Source organism: Urocitellus parryii, chromosome 4 (genome assembly GCF_045843805.1).
Source record: "Urocitellus parryii isolate mUroPar1 chromosome 4, mUroPar1.hap1, whole genome shotgun sequence".
In the NCBI taxonomy this organism is placed as follows: Eukaryota; Metazoa; Chordata; class Mammalia; order Rodentia; family Sciuridae; genus Urocitellus; species Urocitellus parryii.
In genome coordinates this window covers 210,539,258-210,562,649 of record NC_135534.1, presented here as the reverse complement: position 1 = coordinate 210,562,649, position 23,392 = coordinate 210,539,258, and the positions used below count along the sequence as shown (strand labels likewise).

The 23,392-nt window shown below is 57.5% G+C and overlaps 1 protein-coding gene across 2 annotated transcripts in view; it reads left to right on the top strand.

The window, feature by feature from the left end:
- The first annotated feature begins 18,828 nt into the window (after positions 1-18,828).
- The window catches only part of Agpat2 (1-acylglycerol-3-phosphate O-acyltransferase 2), a 29,657-nt gene continuing 25,093 nt past the window's right edge, over positions 18,829-23,392 (top strand). The window contains exon 1 of one of the 2 annotated variants that reach the window (XM_026395560.2): positions 18,829-19,110. In XM_026395560.2, the coding sequence (XP_026251345.1) occupies positions 18,929-19,110 (182 nt within the window). In that variant the 5' untranslated portion in view covers positions 18,829-18,928. The remainder of the gene's footprint in view (positions 19,111-23,392) is intronic. The other variant, XM_026395559.2, reaches the window with a different exon arrangement.

Below are 23,392 nucleotides of genomic sequence, written 5' to 3'. Positions count from 1 at the left end.
AGGGTGGGGTGTGGTGGACAGGTGCCGCGCAGAGGACCCGCCCAGGCGGTGGGCAGCGCTTGCGCGTTTCCCCTTGTGTTAAAGAATTGCTCCACATTCAGTCAGAGTCTCCGTTTTTACGCGCAAGCTGTTTGCAGACGCGGCTGTGTGGCCCCCGCCGCTTTCGGTTACTGAGCGTCTCCTACCGCAGTCGCCCGCCCAGCCCCTGGCAGCACTGCAGTCTCTGGACCCCGCGTTGTGGAATGGCAGCGCCCAGCCTCGGGGTCTCGGCGACGTGCACATGAGTCCGTCCTTTCTGAGTACTGGTGCGTGGCCCAAGACACGCACATCTCACTTTTTGGAGGGTGTTTGGGTCCATTAGCGTTAGGAGTAGTTAGGACGGGGCTGCAGTGAACTTAACACGTTTTCATTTCCGATGGCTGACCCGGGAGGCTGGATCATGAAGGTTTGTTCGACTTCACAGGCAGCTGCCCGAAAGCCTCCCCCAGGCTGCACCGTCCTGCAGCCCCTCCGCTGCCCCGCGTCCTCACCCGCACTTGGTATTGTAGGTTTAAATTTTTAGCCAGCTACAGGGAGGCTTTAGACTGGAGGATGGCGAGTGCCAGGCCAGCTTGGTCAATAATGTAGCCAGATCCTGTGCAAAATGAAATTTGAAAAGGATCGGGGGTGTAGCTCCGAGGTGGAGTCCTTACTAACGTGTCTGAGGCCCGGTTCCGTCCGTCCCCAGTTCAGAAGTCTTTCCTTCCTAGGTGTGCTGGTGGGCGTGTAGCTCCGAGGTGGAGTGCTTACTAACGTGTCTGAGGCCCGGTTCCGTCCGTCCCCAGTTCAGAAGTCTTTCCTTCCTAGGTGTGCTGGTGGGCGTGCCCCGCAGTGAGGCCGGTGGTCGCCATTTGCGCTTGCTCCTGAATGCTGAGGTTCCCACCCTAGCTCCACTTTGCAAAGCATCCTCAAGAGGCACATTACTGGGACTGGGATTGTGGCTCAGCGGTAGACGCTCACTTAGCATGTGAAAGGTCCTGGGTTCAACCCTCAGCACCATATAAAAATAAATAAACAAAATAAATGTATTAAAAAAAAGGCACATTACAACAAATTTAGCTGAAAGTCCGTCCTAGCTGGCTTCGTTTGCAATATAGGACCAGACAACTGAACAAGTGTTTGGTGAGTTGGTTTTATAGACAGAGAAAGGCTGAAGAAAGCAGAAACACAGACAGAGTGGGTTGCTTGTTTCAAAGCTGCTTTCCTTATAGGTGGGGACAGGGAATAGAACAATAGAAAAATAACCGGTTAGTTAATTTAGGATATTTCAGGTCACTTTTTTTGGGGGGATTAAGGATAAAAACAGGGAACTTCGTTATCATGCAGAAGAAAAATGGCCTATTTGGGAAAATTGTGTAAAAAATTTGATTTCCTGGAAGGTCATATAAACAGCTTAGTTTCTATCTGGTGGCATGTGTGGACCTCTGGCCTGTTGCAGCCCAGTGCAAGACCCCAGTCCAAAACAATGGCCTCCTGTAATTTTTATTTAACAGTGTCTCCTGAATCTAAGTCTGTTTATCTTTGGTGCCAGATGTCAAATCCTGATTCATACTAAGCACACACTCTACCACTGAGCTGCATCCCCAGCACCATTGTCTTTCTTAATGTTCCATGACCTCAATGTCCTTGAAGCTTACAGGCTAGTTATCCTGCAGAAGGTCCCTCCATCTGAGTTTGCCTGGTGTTTCTTTGAGGTTAGACTGAGACTGTGGAACAGTGGCCACTCCTTTGCAAGCTGTCCTTAGCAGAGTTGCTTCCCCTCCCTTTGCCCAGCACTCTGAAAAGTGGCACCTAAATGACTGCAATGTTAGCAGCTACATAGTCTTTCTTTAGGTCTACAGACCCAGAACATCTGGTGACATTCAGATAACATCAGAATGTGAACACCCTCCATATTCTCTACTCCTGTGCACCAGTTAACACAAAGTATGTGAATTACTGTGAGGCTTAACTTGCAGAAAAGTAATATGTTTCTCTAAAGAATTATAGGAACTAGGGCTGGGGCTGTAGTTCAGTGGCAGAGGGCTTGTCTAGCATATATGAGGCACTGGGTTTGATCCTTAGCATGGCATAAAAAAATAAAAGGCATGCTGTTCATCTACAAATACAAAAATATTTTTAAAAATAATTATAGGAAATAGCCAGGTGCTGTGGCCACACCTGTAATCCAAGCTGCAGGAGCCTGAGGCAGGAGGATTGCAAGTTTGAGGCCAGTCTGGGCAATTTAGCAAAGACCATATTTCAAAATAAAAAACAGTATAGCTCAGTAGAACACTCCTGTGTTCAATCCCCAGAACCACAAGAAAAAAATTACAAAACCTAGCCCCAGGAGGTCAAGATCAGTTGCTATGTTACAACCAGGAAAAGACAGAGAAAAACCCTAAGGAGCACGTGGTCCTCCTACCCTTACGCCGCACCTCCTTTCCCTCTCTATGGAATCCCTTTCTCAGTCCTGAGTTCCCTGGGATGGCCTTTTTTGGGGAGGGGCTAGCCCCCCATTTTTCAGGGCTTGGCCCTTGAATGACCTCATTTCCTTCTCATCAGCTCAGGTGGAGCAGATGGACTTGGTTCTGGCGGGCAGAGAGTCCTCAGAGCGTGGGGCAAGGGCATGTGATGCCAGCCGTCTGCTGTGGGTGAGGCCGGGCTGGCCGTGGGCTGAGGCGTCTGCAGGTGCTCCCCACTTCCCCTTGTGGCCAGTGTTGGGGAGGCACTCTGAGCCCCTGGAAATGCCTATAGCTGCCGCTGCCTTTTCAACTCATTGATTGATGAGTCCCACTTGCAATAATTGATTACAGGGAAGGCCATCAAATGCAGATCAGAACAGCCTTTTCTTTTTTTCCCATTGGGGTAAAATAAATATAACATAAAATTTCTGTTTTAGCTCTTCCCAGGTCCACTGTTCAGTGGTGTTGGCCAGCACCTCCGCCCACCCACAGGATTCTCTCCTTTCCTCATAAGCACATTTCCAGCCCCTGCCCAGCTCCCTGCATCCACCACTCCACCTCTGTGAGTCTGGATTTGGTGACCCTGGGGACCTCATGGATGTGGGATCCCACAGCACTGTCCCCTTCACCTTTGCTTCTTCGAGCACAGTGTCCTCAGGGTCATCCAGGTAGCAGAAGGTATCAGAATGTCCCGGGGTTTTTTGCAGTGCTGGGGTTGAATCCAGGGCCTCACATGTTAGGCAAGTGCTGTGCTACTGGCTGCATCCTCAGCCCTTTTTATTCAATTTTATTTTGAGACAGGGTCTCGCTACGTTGCTCAGACAGGACTTGAACTTGCCATCCTCCTACCGCAGCCTCCCCAGTGGCTGCAGTCCTGCAGCAGCTCGACTAACTAAAATTTTATTTATTTATTTATTTTGCAGCACTGGGGATTGAACCCAGTGGGACTTATCACTGAGTCACATCCCCATCCCTATTCATTTATTTATTTATTTATTTATTTATTTTTATTTATTTTTTTTTTTAGAGATTAGAAATTTATTAAAGGACAGAAGAAAAGACTTCTCCCGGAGGAAGAAGGGGACCCAAGAGGTGGAATCCCCATTTATTTTTTTTTAATATTTGTGTTTTACTTGTAGATGGATGCAGCATCCTTATTTATTTATTTTTATGTGTTGCTGAGGATTTAACCCAGGACCTCACACATACAAGGTAAATGCTCTACCACTGAATGCCAGCCCCAGCCCCCCTTTTTATTTTTAACACTGAGACAGAGACTCACTAAGTTACCTAGGGCCTCACTCAATTTCTGAGACTGGCTTCAAACTTGTAATCCTTCTGCCTTGGCCTCCCGAGTTACTGGGATAGCGGTGTGCTCCACACACCTTGCCACCAGAATTCCCTTGCTTCTTAAGGCTGAATATCACTCCACTGTGTTTAAGCCATGTTGCCTCTCCACCCTCCATCCATGACATTTGGGATGCTTCCACCTTCCAGCTGCTGTAAGCCTGGATGAATGTGTATCTGTCTGGGAATTCAGCTCTTTTTATTTTATACTCCAAATTGGAATAGCTAGATTCTAAAGTAATTCTTTATTTGTTTATCTAGGTGATTGAACTTGGGGGTACTTTACTACTGAGCCACAGCCCCTCCCGCTTTTTACTTTTTCATCTTGAGATGGGGTCTTGCTAAGTTGCCCAGCCTGGCCTGGGACTTGCCATCCTCTCTCCACTGGGTGTGTTAATCAGCTTTTTGTCACTGTGACCAAAATGCCTGACAAGAACAACTTGGAGGAAGAAAAGCATATTTGGGGCTTATGATTTCAGGATTCAGGCCTCGGTTGGCTGACTCCATAGCTGTGGGCCTGAGGTGAGGCCGAGCATCATGGCAGAAGGGCCCCCAGGAGGGCAGCTCAGGACCCCAGTGATCACAGAGGGTAGGAGGGAGAGAGGGAGGGAGAGGGAGGGAGGGGAGAGGGAGGGAGGAGAGAGGAGAAGGGAGGGAGAGGGAGAGGGAGATACGGAGGGAGGAAGGAGGGAGAGGGAGAGAGGGAGGGAAAGAGGGAGGGAGAGGGAGGGAGGGAGGAAGGACAGAGGGAGGGAGAGAGGGAGGGAGGGAGGGAGGAAGGAGGGAGAGGGAGGAAGGAAGGAGGGGGAGGGAGGAGGGAGGGAGAGGGAGGGAGGGAGGAGGGAGAGGGAGGGAGAGAGAAAGGGAGGAAGGAGGGAGGGAGAGGGAGGGAGAGAGGGAGAGGGAGGGAGGGAGAGGGAGAGGGGGAGAGGGAGGGAGGGAGAGGGAGAGAGGGAGAGAGGAAGGAGGGAGAGGGAGAGGGGGAGAGGGAGGGAGGGAGAGGGTGAGAGGGAGAGAGGAAGGAGGGAGAGGGAGGAGGGAGGGAGGGAGAGGGAGGGAAGGAGGAAGGGAGAGGGGGGAGGGAGGGAGAGAGGGAAGGGAGGAAGAGAGGAAGACAGGGAGGGAAAGATAGAGAAAGAGAGAACAAGGGATGGAGGGAGAGGGGGAGGGAAACAGAGAGGACAAGATATATTTGCCAAGGGCATGCTCCAGTGACCCACCTTTTCCACCCATGCCCCACCAACCTGCAGTCACTTCTCAGTGAGTCCATTCAAAGTATAATCCTTCAATGGATGGATCTGCTGAGGAGGTCACCATTCTAGTTGCTCTAAGCCCCACCTCTGACCCTCACTACTCTGGAGACCATGCTTCCAACATGGGAGCTTCCCAGGGAACTTTCCAGATCCAACCTAATATGCTGGGATTTGGCATGCACCCCAATGGGCTTGCATCTGACCTCTGAGGAGCTCCCACCCGCCTTCACACACAGGGTTCAGTCTTCTTCCCGAAGGCTCCCAGGCCAGGGCTCAGTCCTCTCCCCTGGGCTCCCAGGTCTTCACACACAGGGCCCAGTCCTCTGCCCCAGGATCCCAGAGGTCTTCACACCCAGGGCTCAGTCTTCTCCCCCAGACTTCCAGAGGTCTTCAAACCCAGGGCTCAGGCCTCTCCCCTGAGGACCCAGAGGTCTTCACACCAGGGCTCAGTCCTCTCCCCTGGGCTCCCAGAGGTCTTCACACACAGGGCTCAGTCCTCTGCCCCAGGCTCCCATAGGACTTCACACCCAGGGTTCAGTCCTCTCCCCAGATTTCCAGAGGTCTTCACACCAAGGCTCAGTCCTCTCCCCCGGGCTCCCAGAGGTCTTCACACCAGTGACCAGTCCTTTCCCCCAGGCTCCCAGAGTTCTTCACACCAGGGCTCAGTCCTCTCCCCCAGGCTCCCAGGACAGGGCTCAGTCTTCTCCCCGCAGGCTCACAGAGTTCTTCAAACCCAGGGCTCAGTTCTCTCCCCCGGGCTCCCAGAGGTCTTCACACCCAGGGCTCAGTCCTCTCCCCCAGGCTCCCAGGACAGGGCTCAGTCTTCTCCCCGCAGGCTCACAGAGTTCTTCAAACCCAGGGCTCAGTTCTCTCCCCCGGGCTCCCAGAGGTCTTCACACCCAGGGCTCAGTCCTCTCCCCCAGACTTCCAGAGGTCTTCACACCAAGGCTCAGTCCTCTCCCCCAGGCTCCCAGAGGTCTTCACACACAGGGCTCAGGCCTCTCCCCTGAGGACCCAGAGGTCTTCACACCAGGGCTCAGTCCTCTCCCCTGGGCTCCCAGAGGTCTTCACACACAGGGCTCAGTCCTCTGCCCCAGGCTCCCATAGGACTTCACACCCAGGGTTCAGTCCTCTCCCCAGATTTCCAGAGGTCTTCACACCAAGGCTCAGTCCTCTCCCCCGGGCTCCCAGAGGTCTTCACACCAGTGACCAGTCCTTTCCCCCAGGCTCCCAGAGTTCTTCACACCAGGGCTCAGTCCTCTCCCCCAGGCTCCCAGGACAGGGCAGTCTTCTCCCCGCAGGCTCACAGAGTTCTTCAAACCCAGGACTCAGTTCTCTCCCCCGGGCTCCCAGAGGTCTTCACACCCAGGGCTCAGTCCTCTCCCCAGGGCTCCCAGGCCAGGGCTCAGTCCTCTCCCTGCAGGCTTTCAGAGTTCTTCAAACCCAGGACTCAGTTCTCTCCCCCGGGCTCCCAGAGGTCTTCACACCCAGGGCTGAGTCCTCTCCTCTGGGCTCCCAGAGGTCTTCACACCCAGGGCTCAGTCCTCTCCCCCAGGCTCCCAGAGGTCTTCACACCCAGGGCTGAGTCCTCTCCTCTGGGCTCCCAGAGGTCTTCACACCCAAGGCTCAGTCCTCTCCCCAGGGCTCCCAGAGGTCTTCACACCCAGGGCTCAGTCCTCTCCCCCAGGCTCCTAGAGGTCTCCACACCAGGGCTCAGTCCTTTCCCCCAGGCTCCCAGGCCAGGTCTCAGTCCTCTCCCCCAGGCTCCCAGAGGTCTTCACACCTAGGGCTCAGTCCTCTCCCCCAGGCTCCCAGGCCAGGTCTCAGTTGTCTCCCCCAGGCTCCCAGAGGTCTTCACACCCAGGGCTCAGTCCTGTCCCCCAGGCTCCCAGAGTTCTTTACACCCAGGGCTCAGTCCTCTCTCTCAGGCTCCCAGAGGTCTTCACACCAGGGCTCAGTCCTCTCCTCCAGGCTCCCAGAGGTCTTCACACCCAGGGCTCAGTCCTGTCCCCCAGGCTCCCAGAGGTCTTTACACCCAGGGCTCAGTCCTCTCCTCCAGGCTCCCAGAGGTCTCCACACCAGGGCTCAGTCCTCTCCCCCAGGCTCCCAGAGTTCTTCCCACCAGGGCTCAGTCCTCTCCTCCAGGCTCCCAGGCCAGGGCTCAGTCCTCTCCCTGCAGGCTTTCAGAGGTCTTCACACCCAGGGCTCTGTCCTCTCCTCCAGGCTCCCAGAAGACCTAAGCCAATTCCAGAGGGGAAGGTTTGGGGCCCTACCATTTTTCTTGGAGATTTTCTTTGAGAAATGGTTGAGTTTTCGGGCTGGAGGTGTGACATGTGCGTATATACACACCACGTGAGCATATTATGTGTACTATTGTGCCGTTTCCCTCTGAGTCAGTGGAAGTGTGGGAGTGGCCTTGAGTGCATGTTAAGGGATGAGCCTCAGTCTTCTTCCCTAAGGTGGGCCAGCGCTTCCTCCCTGAGGGCCACTGGATGAAGGGACGTAGATGTCTGCCTCTTCCAGGGAAGCCGCCTCGAGCAGCTGCCTACCTGTTGAAGCCCTCGACTTCAGCTATGGAATGACTGGCGGCCGCCACGGCCTCTGGAGGACCCCGGCATGGTGGCTGGTTCCTGCAAGTGAGCTTGTCTCCTGGGACTCAGCTGAGTTGACCCACTGCGGAGTTGTAGCGGCTGCGGTGACTGTGTGTCAACTAAGTGTCATGCACATTGGTACCAGTTCCATGTGAATGAGAATGGGCTCAGTACCCTAAAATAATACTGTCCGGGAGCAGCCAATGACTGGGAGAGACAACAGGGACATCCGGGAAGTCTCACGGCCTCTGCTCGCAGGCGGCAGTGTCCCCGAGTCCCCTCGGGAGGAACTGAGGGTGACACCTGGTGCTCTGGCCTAGTGTGGCAGTCCTGGCAGCACCAGCACTGGGCAGGGCCTTCCCATGGGCCCAGCTGGCATGAGCGGTTATGCCCCGCTAAATGGTCAGATCACCGTCACCACTGGCTTTCGGTCAGCCAGCCTGACCCCTCCCCCAAATGACATGTCTGTGTCCTCATCCCCCGGAGCTGAGAATGTGGTCTTGTTTGGCAAAAGGGCCTTTGCAAAAGTCCAGAGGCAGAAACCCAGGCGTGGGGAGGGCTGTGCTCCAGGGGCCTTCCTGCTGCCTCAGCGACCCTTGGCTTGGGGCCACGTCTCCCTGCCTCCCCCTGCATCGGCACTGCCCTCTGTCTTCCTTGTCCCTCTCAGGACACTGTCATTGGATCTGGAGCCCAGCCCAGTATCCAGGACCGTCTCAGCTCTGGGACTTGACCTTTGATCATGTGCATGAAGACCATGTTTCCAAGTCAGGTCCCACTTAGATTCCAGGTGACGCCTCCTTTAGGGGCTCAGCCACCACAGCAGCAGAACCAAGCTGTAACGCAGTGCAGGGTAGGGCCATTTCTGTGAGTTAAGGTGTGTGTGGGTGGACACACACAGGCCTGCCTGCTGGTTACAGGGGCTGGGTGACTCCGCTGGCCGGGGCCCTGGGCTGGGAGGGGCTCAGGCTCAGCTTTCCCCTGATACATGGATGCAGCCTGCGGGTTCAAGTGACCAGACACTGGCTTTATTATTGAAAAGGGGGCCCGAGAGGGAAGGAAGCTGCCAGCCCCTCCGGTACCCCCACATGTCCGGGAAGGTTCTGTGGGACCGAGGGTGCAGTTCCTGGGCTGGCGCCCAGCATTGTGCCAGGACAAGGGCTGCCTCTAGCCTCCCAGGCCCTGACCCTGAGACCCAGCCTGACACGGGGCTGCTGGGAGAAAGGCACAGACGGGGAAGTTGGTCTGAAAAGCTGAGCCTCCTCGTGACTCTGGTGTCTCGTGGGACCCTGGGCACACTCGTGCATCTTTCCCAGGACGCAGTGTCCACTCACTGTGCTCACTGGGCACGTACTGGCTGTGCTGCTCTTGCTATGAAGGTAAGTCTTTTGCTAGGGACTGAATCTTGTCCCCCAGATTTACATATCGTAGCCCTAACTCCCAACAGGATGGCCTCTGGAGGTGACGTTTTAGAGGAGGTCATGAGGAGGGTCCTTCAGGAAGAGCTCAGTGCCCTCATGAGAGACACAGGCCAGGCACCATGGTGTACCCCTATGGTCCCAGCCACTTTGGTGGCTGAGGCAGGAGCCTTGCAAGTTCAAGGCCAGCCTGGGCAACTTGGGGAGACCTTATCTCAAAATAAAAAAGTGGAGCTGGGCACCATGGCTCACGCCTTTAATCCCAGCGGCTCAGGAGGCTGAGGCAGGAGGATCGGTGACTTCAAAGGCAGCCTCAGCAATGGTGAGGCGCTAAGCAACCCAGTGAGACAGGGTCTAAATAAAAATACAAATAGGGCTGGGGATGTGGCTCCGTGATTGAGCGCCCCTGAGTTTAATCCCTGGTACCCCGCCCAAAAAAAGTGGGAAGAAGCTGGGATATAGCTCAGTGGTAAAGCCCCCCCAGGTTCAATCTCCAGTACCTAATAGTAATAGTTGTTGTTCCCCATTAAGTAAAATGTAAGAAGACCATTGTTTTGGACCAGACTCCTGCACGGGGTGGAGAGTGGGGCAACAGACCTGACTAAAGTGACCCAGGCCAAAGCTCCACCACCCAGTGGGAAACTAAGCCATTTATCTGCCCTCCGAGGAAATGGAGATTAGAGACAATACCAACTTTCCCCGGCACTGCACGGCATGCTGTTTCCACTAATCTGTTATTTTTCTGCTCTGCTTCCTTTAGTCTTTTCCACCTGTACATCAACCTCTTCCCTCAGCTCACGGAACACTGACTTAGGATCACTAAGACGGCAGGGAAGATCCTCCAGCTCTGCTGGAACCCTGTCTGTTTTTTCAGGTGCTGGGGACAGAACCCAGGACCTTGCACATGCTAGGGCAGCGTCTGCCACCGAGCTGCCTCCTCAACCCCGCATCCAGGGAGAAGATAGGTCTCTAGAAGAGGGTCCCAGGAATTCCTGGAGAGGGGAAAGTGGACTTAGGACCAGTGGGGTCCTTGGCTTGAGAATTCCAGCTCTGCCACTCAGAGACTGTCAGGCTTGATATAGGCTCTCGGGGGAGAAGGTGGGCTTTGGGGGCTCCCAGCTCCTCTTGTAAAGGAGAGTTGGTGAGGGTGAGCATGGGAAAGTGTGTGGGGTGACGTCAGTCTCGGGAGCCTTGGCTGACCTGGCCTTACTATCTGGTCAATAGAAAACGCTGGGAAGTCCCCTACCTTATAGATTTCTTAAAATATCACATCGCTCTGCTTAATCTCCTCATTGGGGGGCTAGTGTACAGTACACAGCAACTATTGTTTTTGATTTTTTTTTTTGTAGTTGTAAATGCTCAGAATGCCTCTGTTTCTTTTTATGTGGTGCTGGGGATCAACCCCAGTGCCTCACGCGTGCTAGGCAAGCGCTCTGCCGCTGAGCCCCAGCCCCAGCCCCACAGCAACCACCTTCATTGAGCGAACTTACAGGTAACTGGGATTCACAGATAACCCAGAAATTTGGGAGTGACAGCCTAGAAAGGTATGCGGAACTTCTGGACCGAGGCTGTTTCCTTGGCCTGCCCCTAACCCCCTGTCCACCCTTCCTTCTACTTCTGCCCTCTCTCACTCCTGCAGATCCTGGTGGTGAGGGAAGGGGGGTGGAGGGGCTGCAGGGCGAGGGTAGGGGCCTGGAGCAGCCCTGCTGTCCTCCCCTCTCTGCAGCAGACACGGGAGGCACATTGTAGAGTCAGCCTGTGTCCATCTGCTGACGAGTGCTGGACAGAGTGCTGTGGTCTCTCCATCTAGGCTAATGCTCCTTGGCCCTGGAGAGAAGGGAAGCACCATCATTCTCCATGGAACAAGCCCGTCCCAGACCATGTGCCAGGCCCTTCCGGGCATACGAAGTGTTCAGAAGGACCGATGCGTGGTTTCCTGGTTCCCCGTGCTGTGGAGGGGACCTTCAGCAGGGGTGGGCTGATATGCCTGGCGGCATGGCACCCTCCCTGGCTTGCAGGCACACCCACTGTCCCCAGTGTCCAGGGTAGTGTCTGGGGGGGGCCATGGATATGGCAGCGCCTTGCCCACTGTGGTGAGGAGTCACCTTTATCAAACTCAGTGGCCAGGCATGGGCTCCTGTGAGCCGGGAGGCTTGGCTGGGGTACCTGGGGAAGGATCATACCAGGTGTTGGGGGCTGCACCACCTGTCAGACCATGTGGGCGGCTGGTCTAGCACTGAAGGGGGTGTGGCATCCGGCGGTCACACTGCTGGATAGCCCTAGTCTTCTAGGGTATCAGCGACTGTGTCTTTGTGCAGGGGCGTGTCTCTCCACATCCCCAGGGATCCAGTTACCTCATCTGTCCTTGTAACCCTGCCCACCTTGACCTTCATTGGATGGGATTTCCTAAGAATTTAGATTCCCCTAATAAAAGCTCACTCCAAAGCATGCTTGCTCCCTCTCACCGGCCTCTTGTGTAGTTCCTCGTTCTCCCGTTTGGAGAGCTTGAGGCCGAGGGCAGAGGAGCTGTCCCGGAGCTTGGTTTAAAGGTGAATTGTGTGTCTGCCTTGATAATTTTCCTGAGTGACCTTAAGTTAGCCTTCTGTGCTGGATGCAGACGGCAGGACCACACCTGTGCCTAGCAAGGTTGGAGCTGGCTTGACCCAGGGTCCCTGAATGAAGGCTGGCTGTGCCTGGCCCACAGATCTGCTAGGCCCAGCGTCTCTGTAAAGGGCTCTCAGAAATGTTTTCATTTACCCCTCTCTGCAGTGCTGGGGATGGAACCCAGGATCTTGTTCATACCTGTCAGGCAAATGCTCTGCCACTGAGCTGTGCCCCCAGCACCACCAAATCTGAAAAGAAGCCTGGCACAGTGGCTCATGCCTGTAATCCCAGAGGCTCAGGAGGCTGAGGCAGGGGGATTGCGAGTTCAAAGCCAGCCTCAGCAAAAAAGTGAGGCGCTAGATAAAGTACAAAATAGGGCTGCAATGGGGCTCCATAGTTGAGTGCCCCTGAGTTCAAACTCTGATACACCCTCCCTCCAGAAAGACGATAGATGATAGATAGTATAAAAAAATCTGAAAAGACACAAACTTAGGGTTGGAAATTGTATTCATCTTTCTGGGTGAGATAGTGAACACCCCAAATCCAAGCTTCAGGCAGGAGGATTGCAAGTTTGAGGCCAGCCTCAGCAATTTAGTGAGGCCCTAAGCAACTTAGCAAGACCCCGTCATAAAATGAAAGCTAGAAAGGGCTGGAGAAGTGGCTCAGTGCTAGAGTGCTTGCTAGCCTTCGTGAGCCCTGGGTTCATCCTCAGCACCTCAAGAAATAACGGTGTGTGACATTCAGTATGTTTTTATGGCACAAGGAGCCAGTGAAGGCCAAGTGTGGCACTGTACCTCTATGTGGTGCCACAGAGCTGTCCAAAAGCTGGTGTTGGGATGGACACTGGGAAAGCTGGATAAAGAAATGCTAATGCAGGCCCAGGGCGGAGGGAGGGCGGCTAGGGACTGGGATGGAGGTCCTTCAGAGCAGTCTCTCTGGTGGCTGAGGGCATCCGTGGCTCTGGGCAGCTTCTGGGCTGGTCCTCAGAGGCAGCTTCCTCTGCCCTGCTGAGTGTGGACTCAGGGACCAGCACAGCCGGTGGCCAACCCCTGAGCAGCATGGCAGCTGCAGGGTGGGCATCTGAGCCTGGCTGTCCAGCAGCCTGCGGTGCACCCTGACGGCAGAAGGCAGAGGAGCTGCTCCTGTAGCACTCCCACCCCAACCCAGCACACCCAGACCCTTGGAGGCACCCAGGCAGCTTCCTTCCCTAGACAGAGCCGCGGAGTGCTGCAGCTTCACCTTAGGCTGGCTTCAGGCTGGCCACCCGGGTGGGCACCAGTGAGAGCCAGGCCCCACCTGAGGTCCTTGGGGGCCACTGAGCTGGGGACAGGCTGCTGCTTGGCATGCCCCAGGTTCCCAGGGCTGGCCAGAGGATCCTGGAGACAGCAGGAAGGCTGTGACCCTCACTGCGCATGCAGCCCTTGGCCTGCCCACTAGGGGGCAGTGCTGCCCAGCCCTTCCCAGAGGCGGTGGCAGATCCAGGGGAGGGGTCAGGGAAGAGGACGACAAAACACTGGACACCTGGTGAGATTTGAATTTCAAGTAAAGAATAACTTAAAATAGGACGATAGGCCCCCAAATTTCCCGGGACATGTTTATCTGAAACTCCAGTCCACCCCGAACCCTGCTTTCATCTCTGAACCTGGGGGCCCCACCTGGGACCACAGAGGTCACTTGGGGTGGGGGGAGGCTGCTCCCCAGGACCAGTGGGCTGGAACTACAGTGCTTAGCTCTAGGTGGGTCACCAGGAGGCCACACCTTCCCTAAATGTGACTCAGTGACTCTGGCACATATTTGGGTGGGGTGGGGCAGGCAGGGTGATGGCACAGCTCCTGGACCTTGCCTGTCACGTCTCAGCAGAGGTAGCAGGGCTAGGCCCATTGCCCTCAGGACTCCCAGGTTGAGGCCTTGGTGTTGTGAGGGGTGTGGTGAGGATCAAAGGCCAGAGAAGTGAGCCTGCTCACTCCGAAAGGAAAGGACGCTGCACTCAGAGTTAGTGTTGACTCCTCTGGACTTGTGCAGTGCATGACCTGCACAGCTGACCTGGGTGGTCCTGTTCAGCTTCTCTGCTTCCCTCTTCACCTCCTCTGCCTGCCAGGCTTCCACAGCTGCATGGCTGTGTGCTCCTGCTGGGGACTCCTCAGTTACACTTAAGTCACGAATCCACCTGGAATTTAACTGGGTTTATGATGTGACGTGAGCTGAGTCACTTTTCCACTCTTCCAGGACCTCCATGTAAAACCCACTTTTACATTTGTGTGCTGGTGAACAACACAGTGGGTGGAGCAAGGGCCCAGACAGCCCCGGACCCTGGGACAGGTCTCTGTGGGACAGAAGGGAGCCACTGAAACCACACTTGTCACTGCGCCCTCTTCAGGACCATTGTGTTATTGCACCAGGATTTCCATCAGGCCAAGCCAGCCCTCCACTCTGTCCAGGGGCAGGCCGGCAGCTGTCCACGAAGCCTGTGTCCCTTGGCCACCAGTGTGGGCACCAGGCTCAGTGCAGCAGTCCCATGCTCCCTTCCCCAAGATCCCAGCCACTGCCCCCTCTGGAGCATGCTGCCTGCCTTTGATTCAGGGCAACCACTGGGCCCTACCCCAAGGACACAGCTTGCCCTTGACCCACACAGGCAGCAAAGCCCAGAGCCTAGGCCTGGCTGGCTGGCAGGAGGATGGGGAAGTGAGGGCTACCCAGTCTCTGCTGGACTCCTTGGAAGGCCTGTGGGGGGGGGCCTGGGTTCTCCTACGGTAGCTCTAGGACTGAGTGGTCAGGGGCCTGGTGGGTCCATAGCGACTCTCTGAGGAAGAGACTGAAGCAGCGCTGGGCTCCTCTGACCCAGGACATGGCAGCCTCCATTAGGAGACTTGACAGAGGAGGGGACAGTGGCCTGCAGAGCAGAAGAGCCTGCCCAAGATTGCTGGGCAGCAGTGGCAGGTGGGGTCCAGGCTGCCTGCTGAGAGCCTGTGGCCAGTCCTCTATCTCATCTCACCATAGTGGCCTTGGGAAACAGCTCCTGAACATGGGGTGAGCCCCAGGCTGGGCCTGCCAGGCTGTGAGTTCAGGCCAGCGCCACCCAAGGCTCTTGCTGGCCATAGTGTGGAGAGGGCCCTGGAGTGCGGACACTAGCCAATGAAGGACCTGTCGGGTGGTATGGATGTGCAGAACTGCTGCAGACCGGGGCCCTCCCCCTCCCTGTCACAGCCTGCAGAAGGGACCTTGGGTGGTGGGAATTGAGGCCTCCAGAGCCAGGCAGGGTGGGTGCGGGCCATGGTGCGGGGCTCTCCCACCAGGCAACAAGAGGCCGGCCCGGGTGAGCACTGAGCTTGGCCCCCCTGAGCCGGGGCAGGCAGTCCCTCCCCTGTGAGGAAGCCAGGGGTGAGGTGGCATGTTCTGAGGCCCCCATCCTCCTGCTCAGTTGGCCCGGAGAGCAGCCAGTGCAGCTGACTGCCCGGGGATGCCAGCTGGGCCAGGGGTCAGGTGGCCCAAGGCCTGGAAAGGCTCTGCCCAGGGCCTGGAGACTGTCACCACCACCCAGCTCACACAGTGGGGCCACACAAGCTGCATGCCATGTGATCATCACAGTGCCCCAAGGCCATATCACTGTCCCTGTGCACAGATGGAGTCAGAGGTCCAGAGGAACCAGCCCGAGGTTCCCCGGGGGCACATGGCAGCTCTGGGATGACCCTGGGCTCTTCACCTCTGCACTGAGCATGAGCAGGTCACACAGGCTGGGAGCCCTGGGGTGTCCCCTCACCCTTCCTGGGGAGGGGGTTGCTGGGTGAGCCTCCCATCAAGGGCAGTAGGTGGCAGGAGCACAAAACCGTCTGCTCTGACACTTCTGCCAGCGAGCTCCCCCTTGCTACCCAAGGATGGCATAGGTGGGTGTGGCCAAAGGGATGCTGCTCTTCTGTAGAAAAGGCCCTTGTCCTACAGCCCCACCGCCCAGGGCTCTGGCTCTTGGTCTTCTCTGGGTCCTCCCCCTCCTGTCTAATGGGGGCTGTCCACCCCTCCGCTGTTCTCGGCCCACCGTGGGCTTGTCCACTGGCAGGCATGGCTGGCCCCTAGCAGCATGGCCTCCAGGCCTCCACGGGAGCTTGATCCTGGCACTGCTGCTGCCGTGGCCCAGGAAACTGGCCTGTGTGCCTCGCCTCATCTATTTTTAAGCACAGGTGCATGAAAGATTCACAGGCTGCTTTATTTACAGGTGGCAGGCATAGTGTCCGTCCCCTGAGGTTCGTCCACTGAGAGGCCTGAGGGGCACAGGTCCCAGAGCCCACCTGAGTCTGGGCACTGCCTCCCTCCCTCCCGCTCCAGGCTGGCTTTGCTCTCCTCCACAGGAGCCCAGCCTCCTGGAGCTGCCCACCCTCTGGCCCTGGCCCTGGGAGGGACTGAGGTGCCCTCCCCTCCCAGGAGTGCATCCTGAGAGCACCTCTTGGGCAGGTCTGGAGGAGGGGCAGGGTCACAAGGTCCTGCCTCAGAGAGCCCAGGGCAGCTGCTTCCTCTGAAGCACATGGGTGAGGCGAGTGTCCCCGTTTCACAGACACGATCAGGCGTCACTCAGGCGTGGGGTAGCCCAGAGCCTAAAGCCAGGTGGACCAGACTTCAAAGCCCACACCCACACCTTTCCCTCCTGGCTATGGCTGCAGCTGGGTCAACAGCCACCTTACCTCTGCTTCCCAGGAGGGGAGAGCCGCACATCCTTCCAGACCCCGGCCCAACTCAGGAGAAGACAGAGGCCCAGCACCACCTGGTCCTGGTGGAGCAGGCCACAGCAAGGCCCAGGGGCAGGGGTGGGTGCCAGCACACCCTATGCCTGGCTTTCCTCCCCTCTTGACTTCCCCTACTGGGTGTGGGTCCTGTGGGCCTCAGGATGTCCCAGCTCAGCCTTGCTGGGTCACCTGTGTCACCTGCTGTCTGGCCAGGTCTCAGCAAGTGCTTAGGAGGGCTCTTGGCTGCCTTTGCACTTGGGAGAGCCACCTGGCACAGGTCCACAGAAACCCACCCACCTAGCTGGCCCTAGGCAGTGAAGGCTTAGGACACCACAGTCCCAGCCAGCCACCAGCACTGTCCTTCCCCACCACACTTGGATGAACAGGGTAGAGACAACAGGTCCCCTCTGCAGTTGAAATGCATTAATTTTAGAGAGATTTTCTTTTCTTGGTTTGCACTGGCCCCAGGGCGTCTCTGGGGCTTCACTTCTGCGGTGCAGCACCACTCATTAAATACTGCCTCCTTGGCCAGACCAGCCTTTCCCAGCCCAGGCCCCCTCCTGGGCCCTGTCCGCTTCCAACTTCCACGGGAGGAAAAGTTTTCTTTCAACCTTGCCTAAGGGGAGGAAGGAGCAGGGGAGGAGGTAAAGTTGGTGACAGGCAAAACTCAGCGTTTCTGGGAACCCAACTGGGTGGTCCAGAGCCCTCATCTTCATGCTGCCCCTACCACTTCTGGGAGCAAGAGGGTAGGGTAGCCCCTAGCAGTGGGAGCCCCTCTGGGATGCAGTGGCAGGGGGTACAGTGACTGACAGCCTCCTCATCACTCCCTGCTGGCAACTCACCTCTGGGAGCCTCAAGTCCCCATCTATAAAATGGAGATGCACTTGGTATTCTGGGGAGCACTTAATTGATCACCTATGTTTGGGGCATTGTTGCATGTACCGAGGTGGAGGGAAGGCAAAACAGATGTGCTCCGTTATGGGAAGCGCTGGGAAGAACGAGGGCCACTTTAGAGAGTGGTGGTGACTCAGGAGGCTAAGGAGTCAGACCAGCCTGGGCAGCATAGAGAAGGGTGGCGGCTTGGGAGCTAAGGGGCAAACAGGAAAAAGCCCTGGAGGGTGCTGCAGGGGCTGGAGACTGGGCTGCGCAGTAGAGGTGAAGGGCATTAGGGTCCCCAGCCCTCTGTCCACTACCAACAGCATCCACAGCATTCTCTCCTGGGTTCCTATTGATTTCCCAGGAAGCGGAACCTGCCACAGTTGGTCAGCAGCCATGCTCAGCCCCCAGGCACACAAGCACCTGGGGCTGGGCTCTCAGGCCTGGGGGGGCGGCAGACCCTTTCCAAGACTGGACAGAGAGAAAAGCCAGTTTGCTCAAGCAGACACAAAATGACCACTAAGGGTTCTGCCACAAGAGAGCTAGAGAATGTGCTGGTAGGTGTCTTCATAAAATGCCTACAGATGTGATACAAATGGCTAGACTTTCTTCTTTACAGAAAAACAGAAAACAGCGTTGATGGGCAGGGAAGCCCCGCCCACTCATGTGAAGGGCACATGGCTGAGGGCTGAGCACAGTTCTGAGGGGGAGGCTGCAACCCTGAGACCTCCAGCTGGTATGACAGAGGGCAGCAGCTTCGGAAACTGCAGAAAACCCAGGGGTCCTGCCTCTGCCTGTCTAGAAAGTCGCTGTTTTGCTATCTCCAGCTGCTCCCTGGGCAAGTGACTGCTGGGGTGCTTGGAAGGTGGAACCAGGAATACCTATAGCAGTATCCCCTCCTCCCAGGGTGACAAATGCTCTTGCCCAATTGAGTACCAACTGCATTGCCCAGCAGCCAGGCTGGTCATCCGCTGAGCGGAGCCCACGTGAATGCAATCGCCTGATAGCCACCGCTGGCTCTGCACCAGGAGCGGTGACACACTGGGGCTGGCACCCACTACGGGAACCCCTCCAGCCCCGCCCAGAATCATGCCCCAGTTTGTCACCTCCCCCAAGCTCCAACAAGCAGGGTGGCCTTCCACAGCGCCCGGCTCAGTCTCCCTGCCCAAGGGGACCCAAAAGGGTCAGGCATCCTGCCAGGTGGCCAGCCAGGTGACCATTAGTCACTCAGTAGCAGTTCAAGGGCTCCTTTGTGTAGTGACGGACTGGCACGGTGGTCAGGTCCTTGGGCCGCCTGTAAGCCCTAGGGGAGCTGTGTTTCTGGGCCCAAGGGCGATCCAGGGGTGGGGCACGCGGGCGGGCAGAGGCAGAGCCCGGGGAGCCGGGTACCCGACTGGGGTCCCAAGTGGGGTGGAGCCTGGTCCGAGCCCTTGTGACCCGAGGCAATAAGGGGCGGGCGCCCCAGGCGGGGCGGCGGGCGGGCCAGTGCCCAGGGCGTGGGGCGGGGCAGGCGGCCGCACCTAGCCGGCCGCGCCGCGCGCCTCCCTCCACCGGCCGCCCCGCCCTCCGCCCTCGCAATAAGGGGCGCGGGCGCGGGGAGCGCGGGCGGCCGTCGGGGCTGGGCGCGGGCCGTGTGCGCTGCGGGCCATGGACCTGTGGCCGTGGCTGACGGCGGCGCTGCTGCTGCTGCTGCTGCTCGTGCAGCTGAGCCGCGCGGCCAGGTTCTACGCCAAGATCAGCCTCTACTGCGTGCTCTGCCTGTCTGTCTCCGCCGTGGCCTCGGCCGTCTGCCTGCTGCGCCACGGCGGCCGCACCGTGGAGAACATGAGGCAAGCGCCGGGCGCGGGCGGGTGGGGGAGCCCGCCGCCGCCGCCGCTTCCGCTTCGCTAACTTTCCGCTCCCCTCCCCTCTTCCTGCCCCGCCCGCCCGGCGGGGAGCGCGGCCCGGGCCGGCGCCCGGGACCCGGGAGCCGGCGTCACAATGTCCCCGCGCCCTTGCGCCGGCATTTCCTCAGCTCTGGCGTCCCTGCGCCCGCCGTAGCGCGCCGGCTGGCGGTGGGGACGCCTTTTTGGGAGGAAGGGGTTGGGCCGCGCTGGGAGAGGCCCATCCCGCTTCACTGGCGGTGAAACTTTCCCCAGAGCCACTGGATGGGGCGCGCACGCGGCAGAGAGTGACCCTTGACCTCTCCCTGGGTCCTCTGCTGACGCGCAGGTGATGGACGTGTTTCTGCTTCCTCCTCTTGGGCAGGTGGGGAGACCTGAGAGGCGCTACTTCCGTGTGGAGGGAGGGAGGTGTTGGCCCCTGGGCCCCCCCCCCCCCCCCCCGCAAGCACTCGCAGGGACGGGAAGGAATGTGGCAGTTGCAGAGAGTTTCCTCTGGACACCTCCCAGAGCAGGGAAGCTTGGCCCTGGGGTTGAACAAGGGAAGAGAACAGTCTGGTTGACAAGAACCGTTGGGGGCTGCCTGGGAGGAGCCCTTCCTGCCCCTCTGTCTGTTCCCCATCCCCAGGGACTGTTGCTACATTTCTCTCTGCCCTGTTTGGACTGTCCAGCTGGTGGCTTTTGCAATGGCCTCTTGGCTTTGGCCTAGGATGGGGGACATTGTGGTCCCTGAAGCCCCACCTCCTCCTGTGTTAACAGGCACAGTGGGTGAGAGGGTGTCCTGACTTTCCATCATCTCTGACCTTTGTGGGTCTTGGCAATGGGGGTGACACTGCTCAGTCTGGTCCATATTTCATGTATCTCAGGCTCTTCTTCAGGGACTTGTGCTTTGCCTGAGAAGCCCAGATACAAAGGGTGATAGAGAGTGGATTTGAGGAGCAGAGCAGGGGTCAGGTGGGTGTTTTGTGTCGACCCATCTCCCCTCTGACCAGTGTCCAGGGGAGCAGACCCCAGGGGCAGCCCAGGCATTTCCCTTCTAATAGGTAGTTCTTAGGTCCCGTGCCCTCAGGACAGATACCCTAGGCCATGCACAATCACTGAAGGCCTGATGTGCAAGGCCCAGCTTCCCTGCAGGCTGGAAACTGCCTGGGGAGATAAAAGAGGTTCCCTTGGGGGAGCCTCCCTAAGTCCCTGGGCACTTCAGAGCAAAGTGGAGGGTGTGGACTTCAGGAAGGACCCACTGGGTCTGGAAAGTACTCGTCAGATATGCTCCTTGGGGGGTGATATCCTTCCTAGGCCAGGCCAGCAGAGGGTTCTGAGGCTGTAGGTGTCCTGGGCCCAGGGCTGGGCTCTATGTTTTCAGCAAATATGAAGTGGGAGTCCTTGGAACTTTTGTAGCTCCTTGGTGTCCTCTCCACCAGCATGTCCTAGTCTGGAGAGGCCTGGCGGGCTCTTCCAGGTCTGTTGCTGCCCAGGGGCCAAATCCAGTCACCAGCTACCCTCTCTGAGGGTGGATGAACCCAGCAGGCTGGCCAAACCAGCACTGTCCCACCTTCTACCCTGCCTGCGCAGCCAGGGGCCAGAGAGTCTGGCCAGCTAGAACCCTCAGGTCCCTAGAGGCTCTCCTGGTTGGCACCCAGGTAAAGGGCCCACTGCCTCTGGGACACTGCTGGGTAACACAGGTGTTTGTTTCTGCCCACACATGGGTTCCCTAGGGAAGGGAGGACTGGAGGGTGGGGCAGGGCTGGAGGCCCAGGAGCCCACAGCCCTGCCTTCTGCACCAGACTCCCAGAATCCCTGTGACGACTCCCAGCAGTGAGGAAGAGTGGGTGCTGTGAACGGGAAGGCCTCCAGGGGCAGGCACAGGGCGGGTTGAAAAGAAGGGAATGAGGGGTGCAGTCCCTGGGTGGCTGGTCAGGGAAGGGAGCCAGGAGCATGGGAGGTGGAGACTCAGGGGAAAGGGCCCTCCTGTGTGCTGCAGTGCCTTGCAGCTTTGAAGTAGGGACTATCATGATGAAGAGACTGAGGTTCAGAGGCTTGGCAGTGAGATGGGAGGAGGAAAGGTGAGTGTCCAGGGTCTCAAAGCCAGGGTGAGACATCGCTGGGGCTTGAACCCACAGGCAGTGGCTCCAAAGTGCTCTTGGCTTTCCCTCTGTGTCCACCCCAGCGCTAGGAGCTGGAGGCTGATGCCTGGGAAGTCCTGAACTGGAGAGGGAGAGCAGGGCTGCCCCTCTACTCCCTTTCCACTTCTCCTGGGCAGTGGCCCAGGCATGGACCCTTCCTCCGGGTTCCAGCCCACAGAGTCCTTCCCTGTGTGCTCCTAGGGTGCTAGAGCACGGTGGTTGGGAGATGCCTCAGTTACACCCACACACGCAGGAAGTGAAGCCCAAAGAAGCTCTGTGTTGGCTGAACCTGTCCTCAGGAGGCCCTGAGGATGGGGGACATTGTGGTCCCTGAAGCCCCACCTCAGGAGGCCCTGGGGACAGGTTCAGCCAACAGGGAAGATTACTTTCTTGGCCCCAAATTCCTTTGGGGGCCCTACCCTTGGCCCCACCATCCTTAGGGTCCCAGATGCCACCGTGGTGGTGGGAGAGGAAGGCGCCAGCAGAACTTCTTCTTGCACCAAGTGGCCAGGACATGGCTGCACAGCAACTTGTCCCCTGTACCTATGCACCTAGGGAGTGGAGAAGGGCGTTGCTGGGCCCTGGGTCCTGGGACAGATGCATGGACAGGACACAATGCCTCGCTGGGCCCTGGTCCCAAAGAAGGAGGGTTTCAGGGAAGCCTGGCTCCCTGGTCCCACCTCCCCCAGCCCTTTCTCCTCAGGCCCCACCCACCCCCATTGCTCAGACCTGAAGCCCTTCCCCCTGGTGCTCCCTTTCTGGGACACTGGTTGGAAAGCTCCCTGGTCTGTCAGGGGCCTTGCTCAGGCCTCCTGTACCCTGGCCATCAGTGGTCCTGCCTGCTCTTTGCCAGCAGGGCTGCTCTGAGTGAGCCCTCCCAGGTCCTCTTAGCCTTCTGGCCAGTCTTGCCCAAAGAGTGTGCCTGGGTCTCCAGGGAGCAGCCCAACCCAAGCCCAGCAGCTGAGGGCAAGGGTCAGTTGGTGGCCGTCCACGAGGACAGCCAGGCTGGTGGCCTGGTCTCTGGCCTTGAACTGCCTCCTGCTGCTGGAGCAGGTGCTGGCGGGAGGGGCTGGGCAGGTCGTGGCACCCTTTGCTCTGAGTTACTGTGGGTTCTTTCTTGCTGAGTCCTGTCCCAGCCGCCATTGGTCCTCAGTCCAGGGTCACCAGCCACCCAGCCTCCTGGAGTGGCACTCCTCTGCATCCTTCCCCTTTCCCAGGTGGTAGCAGAAACCCAGGTGGTCAAGGGCATTGCCCCAGGCCCCAAGTCCCACCTGGCAGCTGGCAGCAGTAATTCTGGAGCACTGGGCTGGGCACTGGGCACAACCCTTGGACTTCAGGTGACCCCAGCCCAGGATGGTACAGTTTACCTTCTGTTTTACTGCAGTTAAGAAAGTGGGGGCTGGGGTAGAGCTCAGAAGTAGGGCGGGTGCCTAGCATGCATGAGAGCCTGGGTTCCATCCCCATACTGGAAAGAGAGAGCAAGAGAAAAGAAGAGGGGCATGGAAATCGGGGAATACCCCACTGCCGGAGGACCACAGTCCCTTTCCCGATGTGGCCCGAGACTCCCTCATGCGGCCACAAGTGGAAGTGCCGATATTTGTAGTAAGGTTGAAGATTCTTTATCCAAAGTGCTTGGGACTAGAACTTTTTCAGGTTTCGGATGGCTTTGAACTTGGGAAAGTTTACACATACATAATGACATATCGTGGGTACCCAAGTCTAGACACAGGTCATTTGTGTTCCGTGGGCATCTTATACGCCTGGACGTAATTCTGTGGGTATGGCCAGTGTTGCCAGTGCACCTCTCTTTTGACTATTGCCTCTTGCATGAGGTCAGGTGTGGCATTTTGTACTTGTGTGATCATGTCCAAAATCTTCAGGAGTTTGGAGCATTTGGAATTTAGGGTCAGGAATGCTCAATCCGTGTGAACCCTGTGAGTTCTGGGCTGGGATGTGGCTCAGTGCAGAGCCCTTGCCTAGCACCAAGTCCCTGGGTTCCACTCCCAGCACCAAGAACAAAAGTCATATGAATGCCCTCTGCAGTAAAGGGATCTCAGTGGCCGTTTCCTCTGCTTTGGTAGCTGAGAGATAGACCTAGAGCCCTTCTG